The 15,438-nt window shown below is 42.5% G+C and overlaps 1 protein-coding gene across 2 annotated transcripts in view; it reads left to right on the plus strand.

Moving 5' to 3' along the window:
- The window catches only part of SLC12A1 (solute carrier family 12 member 1), a 78,958-nt gene that overhangs the window by 44,724 nt on the left and 18,796 nt on the right, over positions 1 to 15,438 (plus strand). For both annotated transcript variants that reach the window (XM_083712539.1, XM_083712538.1), the window contains 5 exons: positions 1,608 to 1,709; positions 5,293 to 5,448; positions 8,904 to 9,003; positions 9,086 to 9,197; positions 12,527 to 12,667. In XM_083712539.1, the coding sequence (XP_083568665.1) occupies positions 1,608 to 1,709; positions 5,293 to 5,448; positions 8,904 to 9,003; positions 9,086 to 9,197; positions 12,527 to 12,667 (611 nt within the window). The remainder of the gene's footprint in view (positions 1 to 1,607; positions 1,710 to 5,292; positions 5,449 to 8,903; positions 9,004 to 9,085; positions 9,198 to 12,526; positions 12,668 to 15,438) is intronic.

Below are 15,438 nucleotides of genomic sequence, written 5' to 3' on the forward strand. Positions count from 1 at the left end.
AAAATATATGTAAAATACACAATGTGTGTGTGTACACACACATATGTACACATTTACTGCTGTTAAATTTATTCATCAAATATTATTATACACACACATATGTATGCATTTACTGCTGTTAAATTTATTCATCAAATATTATTGCTGTTAAATTCATCAAATATTATAACAATACAGTAGTTTCTAAACTGGTATGTAGTTCTTTTGCGTGCTGCTGCGAAGCAACCCTCCTGAACATTTCTCAAGGGATATGCAGGAAAGTGTGTGTGTGTGTAAGACATTGAAGACACACCAGACATTACACTAATGCACTTTGTTTATTCAATTATGTAGACTTGCCCAACCAAATGTATTCCAAATATTATTGGGCTGCAGCTTCCACCATCCCTTACCATTGGCCATGCTGCCTGGGAGTCCAAAATGTCTGAAGGCCACCAGTTAGGGAAAGCTGCAATAATGCACACCTTAAGGGAGCAAATTCTCAGCAAACAACCATTCCCATAATGGTTTGGGTGAAGTCATGACAGTTAACATGGTCTAGGGTAGATACACCTTTAATATAAAAAAAGAAAGTAATTTCCACAGCCAAGATACCTAGTGTCCTGGAATTTTTCCGAAGACGAAAAAGCAGATAATGAATGGAATTTTCCATTCTTTACACACCTTATCCCAAGAACGGGAAAACTGTGGCCCTTGAGAATGGGAAAACTGGGCTGCAGCCCCAGTTAGCAGACTCCAGTATCTATTTTTTATATATATAATCTTTATATTTGATTTTCAAAAAGAAAGAAAGAAAAAAAGAGAAAATAAGAAAATGGACATACATAAAAAAGTACAAAATCCAAATATCGAGATTGCTCTTAATCTCCTGACTTCGCCCCATCCCATCCATGGGTCGTTTTGATTCTATTTTCTTTTCTTTTTTCTTTTTTTTAAAATAATTTTTATTAACAGGCCAATCACATCACATTATTCAAATCACATTGGTTCCGAATTATACAGCCAAATTTTAAATTTTTGAAGGTACCCATATATCAAGATCCGCACGAGTCCAAAATTCCGTTTTGATTCTATTTTCAACTGCATATCAATACCTCTCCAATTTTTCATCTTCCTAAGTTATCTATACGTTCTGTCACATTACAAGTGTATTTTAAATACTGCTAATGTTTTGACCTGCTTACAGTGATTTTGTATATACAGTGGTACATCAGGTTAAGTACTTAATTCGTTCCAGAGGTCTGTTCTTAACCTGAAACTGTTCTTAACCTGAAGCACCACTTTAGCTAATGGGGCCTCCTGCTGCTGCCACGCCACCGGAGCACAATTTCTGTTCTCATCCTGAAGCAAAGTTCTTAACCCGAGGTACTATTTCTGGGTTAGTGGAGTCTGTAACCTGAAGCGTATGTAACCCCAGGTACCACTGTACATTATAAACATTTCCCATTCTTTTTAAAATTTCTTGTCTTCTTGATTCCTGAACTTCCCAGCTAATTTTGCCATTTCGGCATAGTCCATCAACTTGATAGACCCCCAATATCTAAAACTGACTCTCTTCAGATACCTGCACAGCTAACATCTAGTTTTTTATTCTTTTTTCCCTACAGCTGAGCTGAACACCATTGCTCCCATCATCTCCAACTTCTTCCTGGCTTCGTATGCGCTTATCAATTTCTCTTGTTTCCATGCATCGTATGCAAAATCTCCAGGTTCATGTTTCATTTTCTATTTTCAGCTCTATCTATCATGTATGTCGTATTTCAAACCATTGTGCTGTTAGGAGAAAGTGGTGCTGACACTAACATTATGATGGCAACTTATTGCCTGTATTGCAGACTCTAGCCAATTTCCAAAATAGTGTATAGAAGTCCCCGGTGTAGGCAAGTAACTTGAGTTTGTGGGAAGACAGCCCAGAAATTCACTGTTGTGTTTTTTTATTATTATTATTTGTGTATAAATTGCAACAATCACTTTCCTTCTTAAAAAACCAGCTTTGCCCTACTTCTGGCAAATTTGTATTGCATTTGCTGAAGACAAAATATTCACTACTTTAGAAGAAAAACATTCCACTGTTTTATAGCCTAACCTGATATATTGTGAGATAAGCTTTAGTGGACATCTATTCAATTTATTTAGATTGATAGAAATGACTAAGAAGACAGAAAGGGAATACCGAGGTTGAACAACTTGTGGTCTACCAAGTGAAACAGAGCCACACCAGCCCAAATTCCCCTCAGTTTATTATTTAACCATGCTTCTTTGTCAAAGGTGCTAAACAAAATATCTTAAAAGAAAAGAAATTAAAGTTTTGCATTCAAGACGTTACCCCACCAAATCCAGTTGAACGCACTCAACATAATTAGTTTAATAAACACTGGGAAGATTATCCTACAAGTTGATGAACTGCATCAGATGGTAGGCAACAAGTTATATAAACTTTTCTCACATGGTTTTTGGTACATCTCTAGAGGCCTGGAAAAGGCCTGAGAGGGAAACGGAAAAATGGGGGGGGGGGCAGGTTTTTTCCATTTTTCCCGAAGCCTTTTTTCCCCCCTTGAAAAATGGGGGGGGGGGAGTGTGTGTGGAATATTCCAACTATATCAAACTGTTGTGGTTTTTTTTTCAATTTTTCTGGAAAAAAACAGCTTTGGGGGGAAACAGGGGGAAACCTGGGGGTTTTTCCCCAAATTTTCTGGTTTCTCTAATTATATCCACACATGCCAAAACAAAATGTCCTCTTAATTTTTGTGAACTGAGAGTTGAAAGCTGAAGAAAGAAAAAGGAAAAATGAGAGAAAAGGCTAGTGTTCTCTCCCTCCCTCCCCCCCCCCCTCTCTCTCTAGTTTAGAAGTCTAAATTCAAGTCTAGTAAAGATTGGAGGAGGTGTGGATTGTCACAGTCCACTGCAAATCAAAAAAAGGTGGAGTAAATTATCCAATCCGCAGGTGCAAGAAAAAGATTGAACTTTTAAGTTCAGTACAATTGTTTTAAGTTTAATACATTATTACTTTATTTATTGAGGGACGCAGGTGGCGCTGTGGGTTAAAGCCTCAGCGCCTAGGACTTGCCGATCGAAAGGTCGGCGGTTCGAATCCCTGCGGCGGGGTGCGCTCCCACTGCTCGGTCCCAGCGCCTGCCAACCTAGCAGTTTGAAAGCACCTCCGGGTGCAAGTAGATAAATAGGGACCGCTTACCAGCGGGAAGGTAAACGGCGTTTCCGTGTGCTGCGCTGGCTCGCCAGATGCAGCTTTGTCACGCTGGCCACGTGACCCGGAAGTGTCTCCGGACAGCGCTGGCCCCTGGCCTCTTGAGTGAGATGGGCGCACAACCCCAGAGTCTGTCAAGACTGGCCCGTACGGGCAGGGGTACCTTTACCTTTACCTTACTTTATTTATTTAGCAAGATTTAAATGCCACTTAATTGGAAAAAAAACACCAAGTGGTTTACCTAAAATGGTATAAAATAGTATAAAATGGTATAAAAATAGCAATAAAAGCAGACATTGAAAAGCAGTTGACATAAGAAAATTAACAAAATATGGCTGGAATCTATTTTGTTTGGCAAGACATACATACCGCTTAATAATAATTTTTAAAAACCTTTAACTTTATCTTCCATTACTGTAGTTGATTTTATCATTTTTTTTTTACTATTAAGTTTTTAGTTGAGAAATTATCCATTAAAAAAAAAAATCAGTTAAATGTATATGCTTTGCATATTGCCAAATCTCAATATTGGTGCTTTTTTGACATACCACAATGCTATTCCATAATACCAGTTTAATAAATGGCAGCTACATATCATTTTTAGAAGGAAAGGCCATCACTCCCATTTTCTTTTTCAGTGGCTGTTATAAGAGTTCTCCACCAACAAAGGAAATAAATAATTGTGCCCTTTACTTGCACCCTCTCCTTGCCAATTCAGCGAAAGCCAGAGCTTACAGATCTACTTCCCTTTTAGTCATAGACAAGCTGCAAATCGCTTGTTATACCACATGGAGACATTTATTTCAGCTGCAGAGAAACAAGCTCTCATCTTTCCAGCATGGGTGAAACCACAGTGGTGGCACAAATATATATCTTAACTCTGTTCCCATCAGTGCTCATGCTGTTGCCTGATCAGAGTGCAGGTTTTAAAAGACAGGCTTCCCCTAATTATCTGCAGAGCAAAACAATTGCAGATTAGGCCCAGCCCGGCAAGAACCCCAGGACCAATTACTGTATATCCTCCAAATGCTATTGGTACAGTGGTACCTTGGTACTCGAATGGCTTGGCTCCCGAACAAATAGGCTCCCGGATGCCGCAAACCCAGAAGTGAGTGTTCCGGTCTGCAAATGTTTTTCGGAAGCCGAACATCTGACACGGCTTCCAGTGGAGTGCAGGAAGCTTCTGCAGCCAATCAGAAGCTGCACCTTGGCTTTCAAATGGTTTCGGGAGTTGAATGGACTCCCAGAACAGATTAAGTACAGTGGTACCTCGGGTTAAGTACTTAATTTGTTCCAGAGGTCCGTTCTTAACCTGAAACTGTTCTTAACCTGAAGCCCCACTTTAGCTAATGGGGCCTCCTGCTGCTGCTGCGCCACTGGAGCACGATTTCTCTTCTCATCCTGAAGCAAAGTTCTTAACCTGAAGCAATATTTCTGGGTTAGCGGAGTCTGTAACCTGAAGCGTATGTAACCCGAGGTACCACTGTAATTACAACACCATGCAAATATAGTTTGACACCAATTGATTTTTATTTTTTATTTTTTAAGTATACAGTTGTACTTTGGTTCTTGAACGGCTTAGTTGTCAAACAAATTGGCTCCCGAATGCCGAAAACCCGGAAGTGAGTGTTCCGGTTTGTGAACGTTTTTCAGAAGCCAGACATCTGACGCGGCTTCTGCAGCTTCCGATTGAGTGCAGGAAGCTCCTGCAGCCAATCAGAAGCTGTGCCTTGGTTTTCGAACTGATTCAGGAGTTGAATGGACTCCCAGAATGGATTACGTTCAAGAACCAAGGTACCACTGTACTAGAGTGGATGACATCTCTAGGAACAACCTCAAAGTATATTTCCTCCTACAGCTGCACATGTGTTCTGCTAGCAGTCCTTTCCATTGGCAAGTACAACAAACAAGAATTGTGCTTTTGCTATTTCACACTCTGCGATAGCAACTTGGGGAGTTAGGGCATGTCTTCATGCAAACACAATACATAAATTTAATAAACAAATGAGACCATTAATCTCGTAGATACAGTTTCCATTTTCTTGGCCTTTCTTAATATTGACTTAGTCCATTTGTGATTTCTGCAGGTTGGAGACCTGCTTTCAAGTATTACAACATGTGGGTGTCCCTTTTCGGAGCAATTCTGTGTTGTGGAGTCATGTTCGTCATCAACTGGTGGGCAGCTGTCATCACGTACGCTGTCGAGCTCTTTCTTTATATTTACGTGACGTACAAGAAGCCAGGTAAGGCAGGGCGGAAAAATAAGAGAGATAATGCTTAAGAATGGAAGACGGGTGGATCTGGTGTGTAAAACTCAAGGATGATAAAGTCTCGTGTCAAAATGAGATCCCCATAAAGGGGGGAATCTTGTTTACTGTTGAAATGTTTCACGGCTGCTGTTTCTGCTGTAAAAAAATGTACTCTCTACTCCCTTCTTGAAATTGCCATAATTTCAAGATAATTATAAGCAGATATATAAAGGACTCCTGACCATTAGGTCCAGTCGTGACCAACTCTGGGGTTGCAGCGCTCATCTCACTTTATTGGCCGAGGGAGCCAGGGTACAGCTTCCGGGTCATGTGGCCAGCATGACTAAGCTGCTTCTGGTGAACCAGAGCAGCACACGGAAATGCTGTTTACCTTCCCGCCAGAGCAGTACCTATTTATCTACTTGCACTTTGAGGTTCTTTCGAACTGCTAGGTTGGCAGGAGCAGGGACCAAGCAACAGGAGCTCACCCCGTCACGGGGATTCAAACCGCCGACCTTCTGATCGGCAAGTCCTAGGCTCTGTGGTTTAACCCACAGCACCACCCGTGTCCCAAGCAGATATATACTTTAGATTATAAAAGGATGATACAGCTTTAAATTTTCCCCTAATCTGCCTCCATTCTCCTGCTCTTCCTTACGTCCGTTTAATCCAGCCCCAGTAGAAACACACGCACACAAACATATATTCCTAAAAATACTTGGTAATATTATTCAATCCTATTTCAGATTCCTAATCCTATCTGCCGGGTGGCTGCTGACACTTTTATCTGACACTTTCTGTCTCCTCAAGGAGACAGTTCATCAGCTTCTGAAAAACTGTGTCTTCAAACAAATGAGGCTTTTATGAACAGGACAGCCCAGCTCTTCCTTTGCAGAACAACACATCAGCTAAAACCACCTGTTCTCTTTGTGCTTTTAACCTAGAAGTCTTTGTGCTACATTTTCACAAAATGTACAGTACAAAAGCACTTATCCAAATGAACAAAGGGCAAAAAACCCCTTCTGTCTGAATAAGTATATATTTGCAAGATAAAAAAATAGATGATGGCGGTTGCTTCTAATACTTCTTTTTCAGACCTGCGATAATTTCCACGAGTCTCTGTTTTCCTGTAAAAACAACATATTTCTAGCTATCATGGAAATACTACTGTCATGGGTCAGGGTCACACGAAACACGAAAAGCAAATGGAAAGCCATCACTACACACACACACACAAACACATACATCCCCCCATTTCCTTTACAAGTGAAATTAGGTAGTTGAGTGCCTCACAGTCTGAAAGCAATATCAATCTGAGGCCACTCAAAAACAATATTTTTCTGCATACTTATGGGACTCTCCTAGGTATTCAGAATTTATCTATCTGTATCTGTATCTGTATTTAACCTGTATTTAACCTGTATAGCTATATCTATTACCTATGAGCTTCCAGGAGCTGCAGAATTTGGGGGGCAGTGATAAGAAAAGTCAGGACTAACATAGTTCATTGACTGAAGAACAAACTTCTGCGTTCAATGCTAAAGCTAAGAATTTCTGATTGTGCTTCTTCCTTTTGTTCACCTTAGGGAAACAGGAGACATTCTCCTCCCCAATCACAGCTCGACTAAAATCCTGAATTCCTTCATTGTTTTTTATTGATGGCTCTTATTTCTGCCTCAGGTGGTAGGAGGGTCTAAAGACTCTGAAAATCAGGCAGTGTCGTGGAAGTCTTGGAGGACAGACCCAGTTAGGAAGCTAAAGAAGAACTTTATTGTCCCTATTTTTCTAATAAGAACACAGCAGGAAGAAGAAACGCCCAACTCCACTAAGATGCAATTAATAACAGTGCCTCCTATTGACTAAATTATATAATGGCAGTATCAACGCAGGCAAACGACATGAATATAGCAATTAAATCTATGGATGAGGGTGGCTCTGCCATGCAATGTTTTTAAAAAAGGAACAGAAAATGCAGGATGAAAGAGTGAATTGGATTGCTTGAGTCTATAAGTTCTTCTGCTGGCAGGTGAAGACTTTCTTGTTCCAATAAGCTTTTGGGAACTGACTGCTTTTAATGAAAGGGCTGCTGCTGTGCTGTTTTTATTATAATTATGGGTATGGTTTTTATAAATTTTCTATATGCATGTTGTAAGCAGCCTTAAGTCCTGCCAGGGTATACATAACTATATTATAATAATACTGTTTATTATATCCTGGAGGTGAACATGCTGTGAAGCTTTTTTTTCCAGATAAATCACTCCTCATGCTATGCAACAGTAAGGTGCTTGGGTCTGGGACTGCCAGCCAACCCGTATCTTGAACCCACGGTACAGTAAAAGGTGGATATTCTGTTCTTTGCCTCTGGGAGTCAAGGGGCAAGGCGACAAGGCAAGTTGGTTGCTGTAGCACCATGGAGAGCTCCTAGTGAGCTACCTTGACTACTTTGGGCATAAGGGTAGGATATAAATTTAGTAAAGGACCTGTCCTAAGCTTTATACAGTACCTTTTGGAAAATTAAAGGTAAAGAGACCCGTGACTGTTAAGTCCAGTCACATACAACTCTGGGGTTCTGGCGCTCATCTCACTTTACTGGCCGAGGGAGCCGGTGTACAGCTTCCGGGTCATGTGAACCAGCATGACTAAGCCGCTTTCTGGCAAGCCAGAGCAGTGCATGGAAACGCCATTTACCTTCCCGCCGGAGTGGTACCTATTTACCTACTTGCACTTTGATGTGCTTCCGAACTGCTAGGTTGGCAGGAGCAGGGACCGAGCAACGGGAGTTCACCCCGCCACGGGGATTCGAACCACCGACCTTCTGATTGGCAAGTCCTAGGCTCTGTGGTTTAACCCACAGTGCTACCTGTGTCCCGGGTGAATTAGAGGCTCCTAAATGGCCAATCCTTCTCCTTCATTCAACGATTTCCTGCTTGGCACACTCCCTCTGCTCTTGGACTAGCAGGGTACTATGTGACACATTAGGTGCCTCAGATCCTGGCTCTGGTTCTGTGGGTGCAGGTGCTATGGTATCAGGCTCAGAACAAGAAAGCCAAGATGGCTTCTTAGCTAGTGACATGGTAGCCTCAGTGTTCTGGTCACTGCTATTCCAATTCACTCTCTCCCCCTGCGTTTTCCTTAAGTACTGCATGGTTTCCAACCTATTCACACTTACCTGTAAATGTCAGTGGGAGTTACTTCTGAGTAGTCAGGCGCAGGCTTGTTCTTTAAAACCATTACTTGAACCACAGTAAACCACACCAAGTAGAAAGATCCGCTAGAAAGCAAATATATTCTCTTTTTAAAAAGTGTTCTTCTATTAGAAGTTTCTTTAAAGTAAATGCACTGAATTTGTTCACCATCCTACATACAAAACTCAAGCTCTTCCCATGGTTGTCAAGAAAGGATGGCCGGAAAAAAATGATACAATATGAAATATTTTTTATCCACAACAGATGTAAATTGGGGTTCATCATCACAGGCAGTATACTATATTAATGCCATTGACTCTGCATTGGAATTAACTACGGTGGATGATCATGTGAAAAACTTCAGGTAAGGTCTCTGCTGGATGTGAGTGGATGCTGAGTGGATGTATGTATCACCAAATTTAATGTACGTTTTTCCACCTTCACAGGCCGCAGTGCATAGTATTAACTGGAGAACCCATGACGAGACCAGCTTTGTTAGACATTGCACATTCATTCACAAAGAACAATGGTCTCTGCATCTGTTGTGAAGTATACACGGTAAGCTCAACCAAGGCGTGCTAAGAAGAGCTTTACAGAAAATGGCTGCCCCCATGAAGTCAACTTGAAATGGCAGCTGCTCTGTGTGGAAATTTAGGTCTTAATCAGAGGCTTGGGGACAGCATCTGCTCTGCACACAGAAGGTCCTAGCATCTCCAGGTAGGGCTGGGGATATGCTGTATCAAACCCTGGAGTTGCTGCCATTCTCATAGACAGTACAGTGGTACCTCTAGTTACGAACTTAGGTCCATTCTTAACCTGAAACCATTCTTAACCTGAGGTACCACTTTAGCTAACGGGGCCTCCTGCTGCCGCCTTGCCACTACCACGCCATTTCTGTTCTCATCCTGAGGTAAAGTTCTCAACTCGAGGTAACTCTTCCAGGTTAGTGGAGTTTGTAACCTGAAGCATTTGTAACCTGAGGCATTTGTAACTCGAGGTACCACTGTACTGAGCTAGATGGACCAATCATCTGACTAGTATAAGGCAGCTTCCTATGTCCGTATGTTCGTGATGTGGGTTGCCCCCACACTGTCACAAAACATTACGTTGGTAGTTTGCAGAAGCACAGTCCCAGTCCAATTGCTGTGCATGAAGTGCTTGCTGCGTGGATAGTGTTGCCATATTTCAAAAATTGTTAAGTTTTTTGGGGGAGCAAACTTGCATTGTTGAGCTTTTGGGGAGCAACCTACCCCAAAAATAGTGATTTTAAGCTTTTTGAGCTGATTCCGCTGCTTTTTCCAATGCGTTGCCATACATTGCCATACATCCGGGTTTCCCCTGACATTTTGCCGGTTCGGCAAAATTCCCCCCTGACACCATTTTTACACCTGAATTTTCCTGACGTATGGCAAGCACCTGCCAACAAGGGTATGTCAAATAGCCTCCAGGTATATCTTTAATTTCCATTTCGTTTGTTGAAAATATTGCAATCTTACCTTCTTGACAAGGGCCTCACAAGGGAGCTTACATGACCAATGTCCGAGACAATATACAAAGCTAACAAACTATTTAACTAAATACAACCACGAACCACAAACAAAGCATATTTGAACGCTTCAGAAGAAGACCGCTCAACCCCAGAGAGCCCCAAACGGGATTAGTAAGTCAAGATGGGTTTTATATGATGCGCGCTTAAATGCTAAATTTTCCTAATTTTAGAATACACTCTGGAATAATGAAAAGGTCGATAGCCATCTGTTTTGAAGACTAGTGTGGTACATGTTGTTTTCAAAGATATTAGACTCAAGTTCAAATAGCAGGGCAGTATCAGCAGGCTTCATGAGATGCTCTTTTTCATGAGATTGTTCCTAAATAATTAAAACAGGGTAGGATTGTTGCACAGTCCAAAGCGGGAGCTAGATGCTCTTCCAGTGGGGACACATAATTAGGATCTATAAGAGTTTCAGATCAGCAAGCGGGTTTTTTTGGGGGTGTTGATATATTTTTATTTCTACCAACATTTAACATAAGCATGCTGTGCTAGTGTAAGCATTTTAGCTGGTTTCTTCCTTCTTGAGAGATTTAATGCAAGCTTAGTTTCGTTGGCTAAATAAAAAATGTGACACGATGAACTTCGGAGATGTGTAACTGGGAAAAGGAGAGAGAGATGAAACAGGGGTATTCTGCAAGCAGGACTCCCATCATGCCCAGAAAGACTGCACAATTACACTTACCGTATTTTTCGCTCTATAGGACGCACCGGACCATAGGAGGGGGAGAACAGGGAAAAAAATTCTCCCCCTCTCTGCGCAGCGCCCCTTCGGCGAAGCGGCAGGAGAAACGGAGCCCCTTCCATTTCTCCTCCCGCTTCGCTGAAGGGACGCTGCGCAGAGAGGGAAAACTGTGCAGCGCCTCTCCAGCGAAGCGAAGCCTGGAAAGCAAGAGGGATTGGTGTGCACCGACCCCTCTCGTTCTCCAGGCTTCAGGCAGCTATCCGCAAGCCTTTGGAGCGCAGCGGGAACTCCTGCTGCACTCTGAAGGCTTGCGGATAGCTGCCTGAAGCCTCTGGAGCACAGTGGGAGTTCCCACTGCACTCCAGGGGCTTCAGGCGGCTTCAGCGAAAGCAACGTGAAGCCTCCGGAGCGCCGGGGGAGCTCTCCCTCTGCGCTTCAGAAGCTTCGCGTTGCTATTGCTGAAGCCAAGGAGCCTGCATCCGCTCCATAAGACGCACACACATTTCCCCTTAATTTTTGAAGGGGGAAAAGTGCATCTTATAGAATGAAAAATACGGTACTTGGGTGTCTTTAAAAAAAACACCAGCCCAATTCCCATGTAAAGAATACTACTTACGCTGTACCTGATAAAAGAATTTATAGTCAAAATCTATGTTGCAAACCAGTTATTCCAATGGCAATTTATCCAATTTGCCTTATTCTGAGCCCAGAATTTAAGAATGGAACTAACAGTCAAGGAACCTGGCATGTATTTAAGGCCCATTTCAAAAAGGTCACAGAGCCCCAATGCAAAAAAAAGAGCAATGCAATATTCACCTGAAGCTTTTAGTCGTTAGCGGCAACTGGGCTTGATGAGCACATGTTTATCTTTTACAGAACAAGGCTGCTGGGAACTGACTTTGTTGTTGTTATTTATTTGATTTATATCCCATTTTTTCCTTGAAGGAGTTCAAGGTAGCATATATGCTTCTTCTCCTCCCCATGTTATCTCACAACAACCCTGTGAGGTAGGTCAGGCTAAGAGAAAGTGACTGGCCCAAGTTCACCCAAATTCATGGCTGAGAGGGGACTTGAACCCTGCTGTCCGAGTCTCTAGTCCAGCACTCGATGAATGGACATGTGAACTAGCTGTTGTGTTGACACTCAGCACTTGGCACTCACCATTCCTAAAACAGGCTGCCATACCCCCCCCCCCCAAATACCAACTTGTGAACTTTACTGCATAAACACTATGTAAAAAAAATAAAATGGTTTGCCAGTTGAAAACAATTATTTCCAGAATGTAGATCATTAGATTGTTAACGGTGTTAACCCCATGCTATTTCCTGCCCCTTGTCGAAGAGCTACGGGGCCCACTTCTCAAGTTATATTTTCATACTTGTTTCTGTCAGCTCTCACTATACCTAAGTGGTGTTAACAGGCTTACCCCCTCCTTGAAATAGAAAATGAGTGATGTTGGCAGCAGGTTTCATTTCAAAAGGTTGAATCTCTGCAGAACCTTTGTGGAAATGTGTGTGTGGTTTTTTTATCCCCTTCCTTGACATTATTTCCACCCTCCCCTCGTAGAGCAGATTCGGTTACTCCTTCAAAATCGCACTATTGTGTGATGCATAATACAAAGTCCTCTCCCTAATATATTATTGTGTCACGCAGGGCCCACGCAAGCTGTGCGTTACAGAGATGAACAGCGGCATGGCAACCAAGCAGGCCTGGCTGACAAAGAACAAAAGGAAAGCCTTTTATGCTGCAGTGGCAGCCGACAGCTTTAGAGATGGAGTCAAAAGTCTCCTCCAAGTAAGCTCTTTATTTGCACTGCACATGCAATGAGCATGACTTCAAAGCAGCCTCCGTTAGGTGAAGAATTTCTCTTTATTTGTGAAGAATGCTTGTGTAGATGTGGATAATGTCTTGTAAAGGCAGAGTAAATCCTGGAGGCACCCCCCTCCTTCTCTCTCTTTCTCTCTGTATTATGGCTTACTTCAGAAATAATTCTGGGTCCAGGCTATGCAGCTATGAAAGAAACTAATCAATGCCATATTAAATGGCCCTGTAGTAAATGGAGATGCCTTAAGGATGTCTCACAAACGCCTGAGACTACCCAAACAAGTTCTATTGCATTACATCTAATATTTTATGTGTTATAACATCATGCTGCAACTCATTTGTCATACAGCAACAGTTTCTTTATCTTATCCACATTGTGTGGCAGATGTTTATACCGAGAGAAAAAACAAGTGAGGCCTCAACATATATTGCAGTGGCTACAAACACAAACAAGACCTTAAAGTTTTATCTGGAATGTAAGATCTGTGATGGTATCCAAGTCATTAGTTGATGGTGCAGTCTTCAAAGGATAAACATGCACGTTGTGAACTAGACTTCAACATAATCCTACATCTCCAAACATATCAGCAGACTAAAGTTGTGAGAATGTTGTGGGTGACAGGAGAGGATATATTGATTAATATTATCCTTCCTAACTCGCAGTAGCAAGTTTCTTTATACAGCAGAGTGCATTTCCCCTTTAGAAGAAGAAGAAGAAGAGTTTGGATTTGATATCCCGCCTTTCACTCCCTTTAAGAAGTCTCAAAGCGGCTAACATTCTCCTTTCCCTTCCTCCCCCACAACAAACACTCTGTGAGGTGAGTGGGGCTGAGAGACTTCAGAGAAGCGTGACTGGCCCAAGGTCACCCAGCAGCTGCATGTGGAGGAGCGGAGACGTGAACCCAGTTCCCCAGATTACGAGACTACCGCTCTTAACCACTACACCACACTGGCTTTACACAGCAAGAAGCTGGTTGCAGACTCATGTGAGTCTCATAAGATAATAAGCAACTCAATCTGGCTTGCCCAGATTGAGATATGTTCTATTATTCCAGTTAAGACCCCTTTGATCCCTCCCTAAAAGAATAAAGACACAACAGTCTTGTTCATAAGTAACAAAAAGTAGTTTTAGTCATGATCAGGCAGAGCACAGCGTGATATCTGAAGGCAGGCTTTAGGCTTAAAGTTACAAATATGTACAAACAGGTTTACCCCACACGGGAGATAACCTAGGGACTTCTGGCTGACAGCCAGCCATGCAGTCCAAGTGAAGCAAGAAGCAGGCAGGACGAAAAAGAAGGGAGGTGGCTACATGTCTTGGCCTTTTGCCAGGTCTGGAAAGGACATGCCTACCTACTAGTCACATGCAAAAGGAAGGATGCTCCAGGCCAGGAGGAACAGGAAGTTTTGACTGGCTGGACCAAACATTCCCTTGCATGTCCACTCTAGCAAAACCAGGAATGTTGTATTTGACTGCTCCCAGTGGATTACATCCCACAAAAGTTAATAGCCTGTAATTTTGTTTAATTTTCCACTGGCTTGCTCCTCCACAGCCAGCACTGATATATTGTTTACTAGCCTCTTAACTACCTACCATCAAGTAGACTTGTGGAGGAGGGATGGAGTCATTTGTTCCCCCCACACTTTAAAAGATGACTTTAGAAGAATGTCATCTTCTCCTCCCCATTCCCTAGCTGCACTCCCATGCCAATTGTTAAGGAAGACCCTTTCCTTCCTCTGCAGCTCGTGCAGACTCAATGTTGACATCTGTCTGTCTTGAGAGACAATGGAAGAGTGTGCCATTGAGGATAAACTCTCCATTGGAGAGTCACAGCACCTGCTGTGGCTGTAGAGACCAATATGGGAAAGACATGTTTTATTGCAGATGGGGCAGATGATAGGGTTGCCATATCCCCCAAAGTGAAAATCCAATTCAGCAAAAAGATATATCCACGCAGACGCCATTTTTGCAGCCCAATTCACTGGAAAACCTGGACATATGGCAGCCCTAGCAGATGAAGGCATCTGGTTTCACTGTTACAGATGCACCATGGTAGTTTTTGACTCTGCACTCCCCCCCAGCAGTCATTCTCCTCTGGCTACTGCTGTGTATGCACAATCTGACTGTCTGTCTCCATGCACTGCAGACGTCTGCAAGGGACTCCCACATAGTAGGGTTAATGTTGCCAGCCTTCGTGCCATGTTTGCAGACATCTTTATAATGCAGATTTGGTCTGCCAGTGGGCCTGGTGCCTGAAGCCAGATCCCCATAAAGTACATCCTTGGAGATCATATCCCGTTCTGTGTACATTACCAAGCCACTGAAGTCATCACTGAGACAGAAATGAGAACATGCTGGGAATACTGGCTTGGAAGAGCACGTATTTGTTTCAGGGATGTAACGACCTATCCTTCCTCTGTGAGCCCTCTTACGTGCTTGCATGGAATTTCTGGCTACCTATAGCTACCAGGTGAGCTGTTAAATACACAGCAGCACCACAGGTGAAATCTAATAGATGAAAAGATAATAACACCCATCTTCTTTGTCTCTGTATGGAACTAAATGTTACATTCAAATCAAATACCTTTATTGGCCTCGCAATATAAAACGTTTCAAATCACTGGGATAATTAAAGGGACAAGGATGAAGCTGTCAAGGGTTAAAGAGTCACACTGTGGTCATGTGCACTTAGATATTCTGCTACGCTCAGTCTATTTCCTGAAGGGATGGTCCGTTGGGA

This window comes from Podarcis gaigeae (assembly GCF_964106915.1).
Source record: "Podarcis gaigeae genome assembly, chromosome: 14".
Classification (NCBI taxonomy): Eukaryota; Metazoa; Chordata; class Lepidosauria; order Squamata; family Lacertidae; genus Podarcis; species Podarcis gaigeae.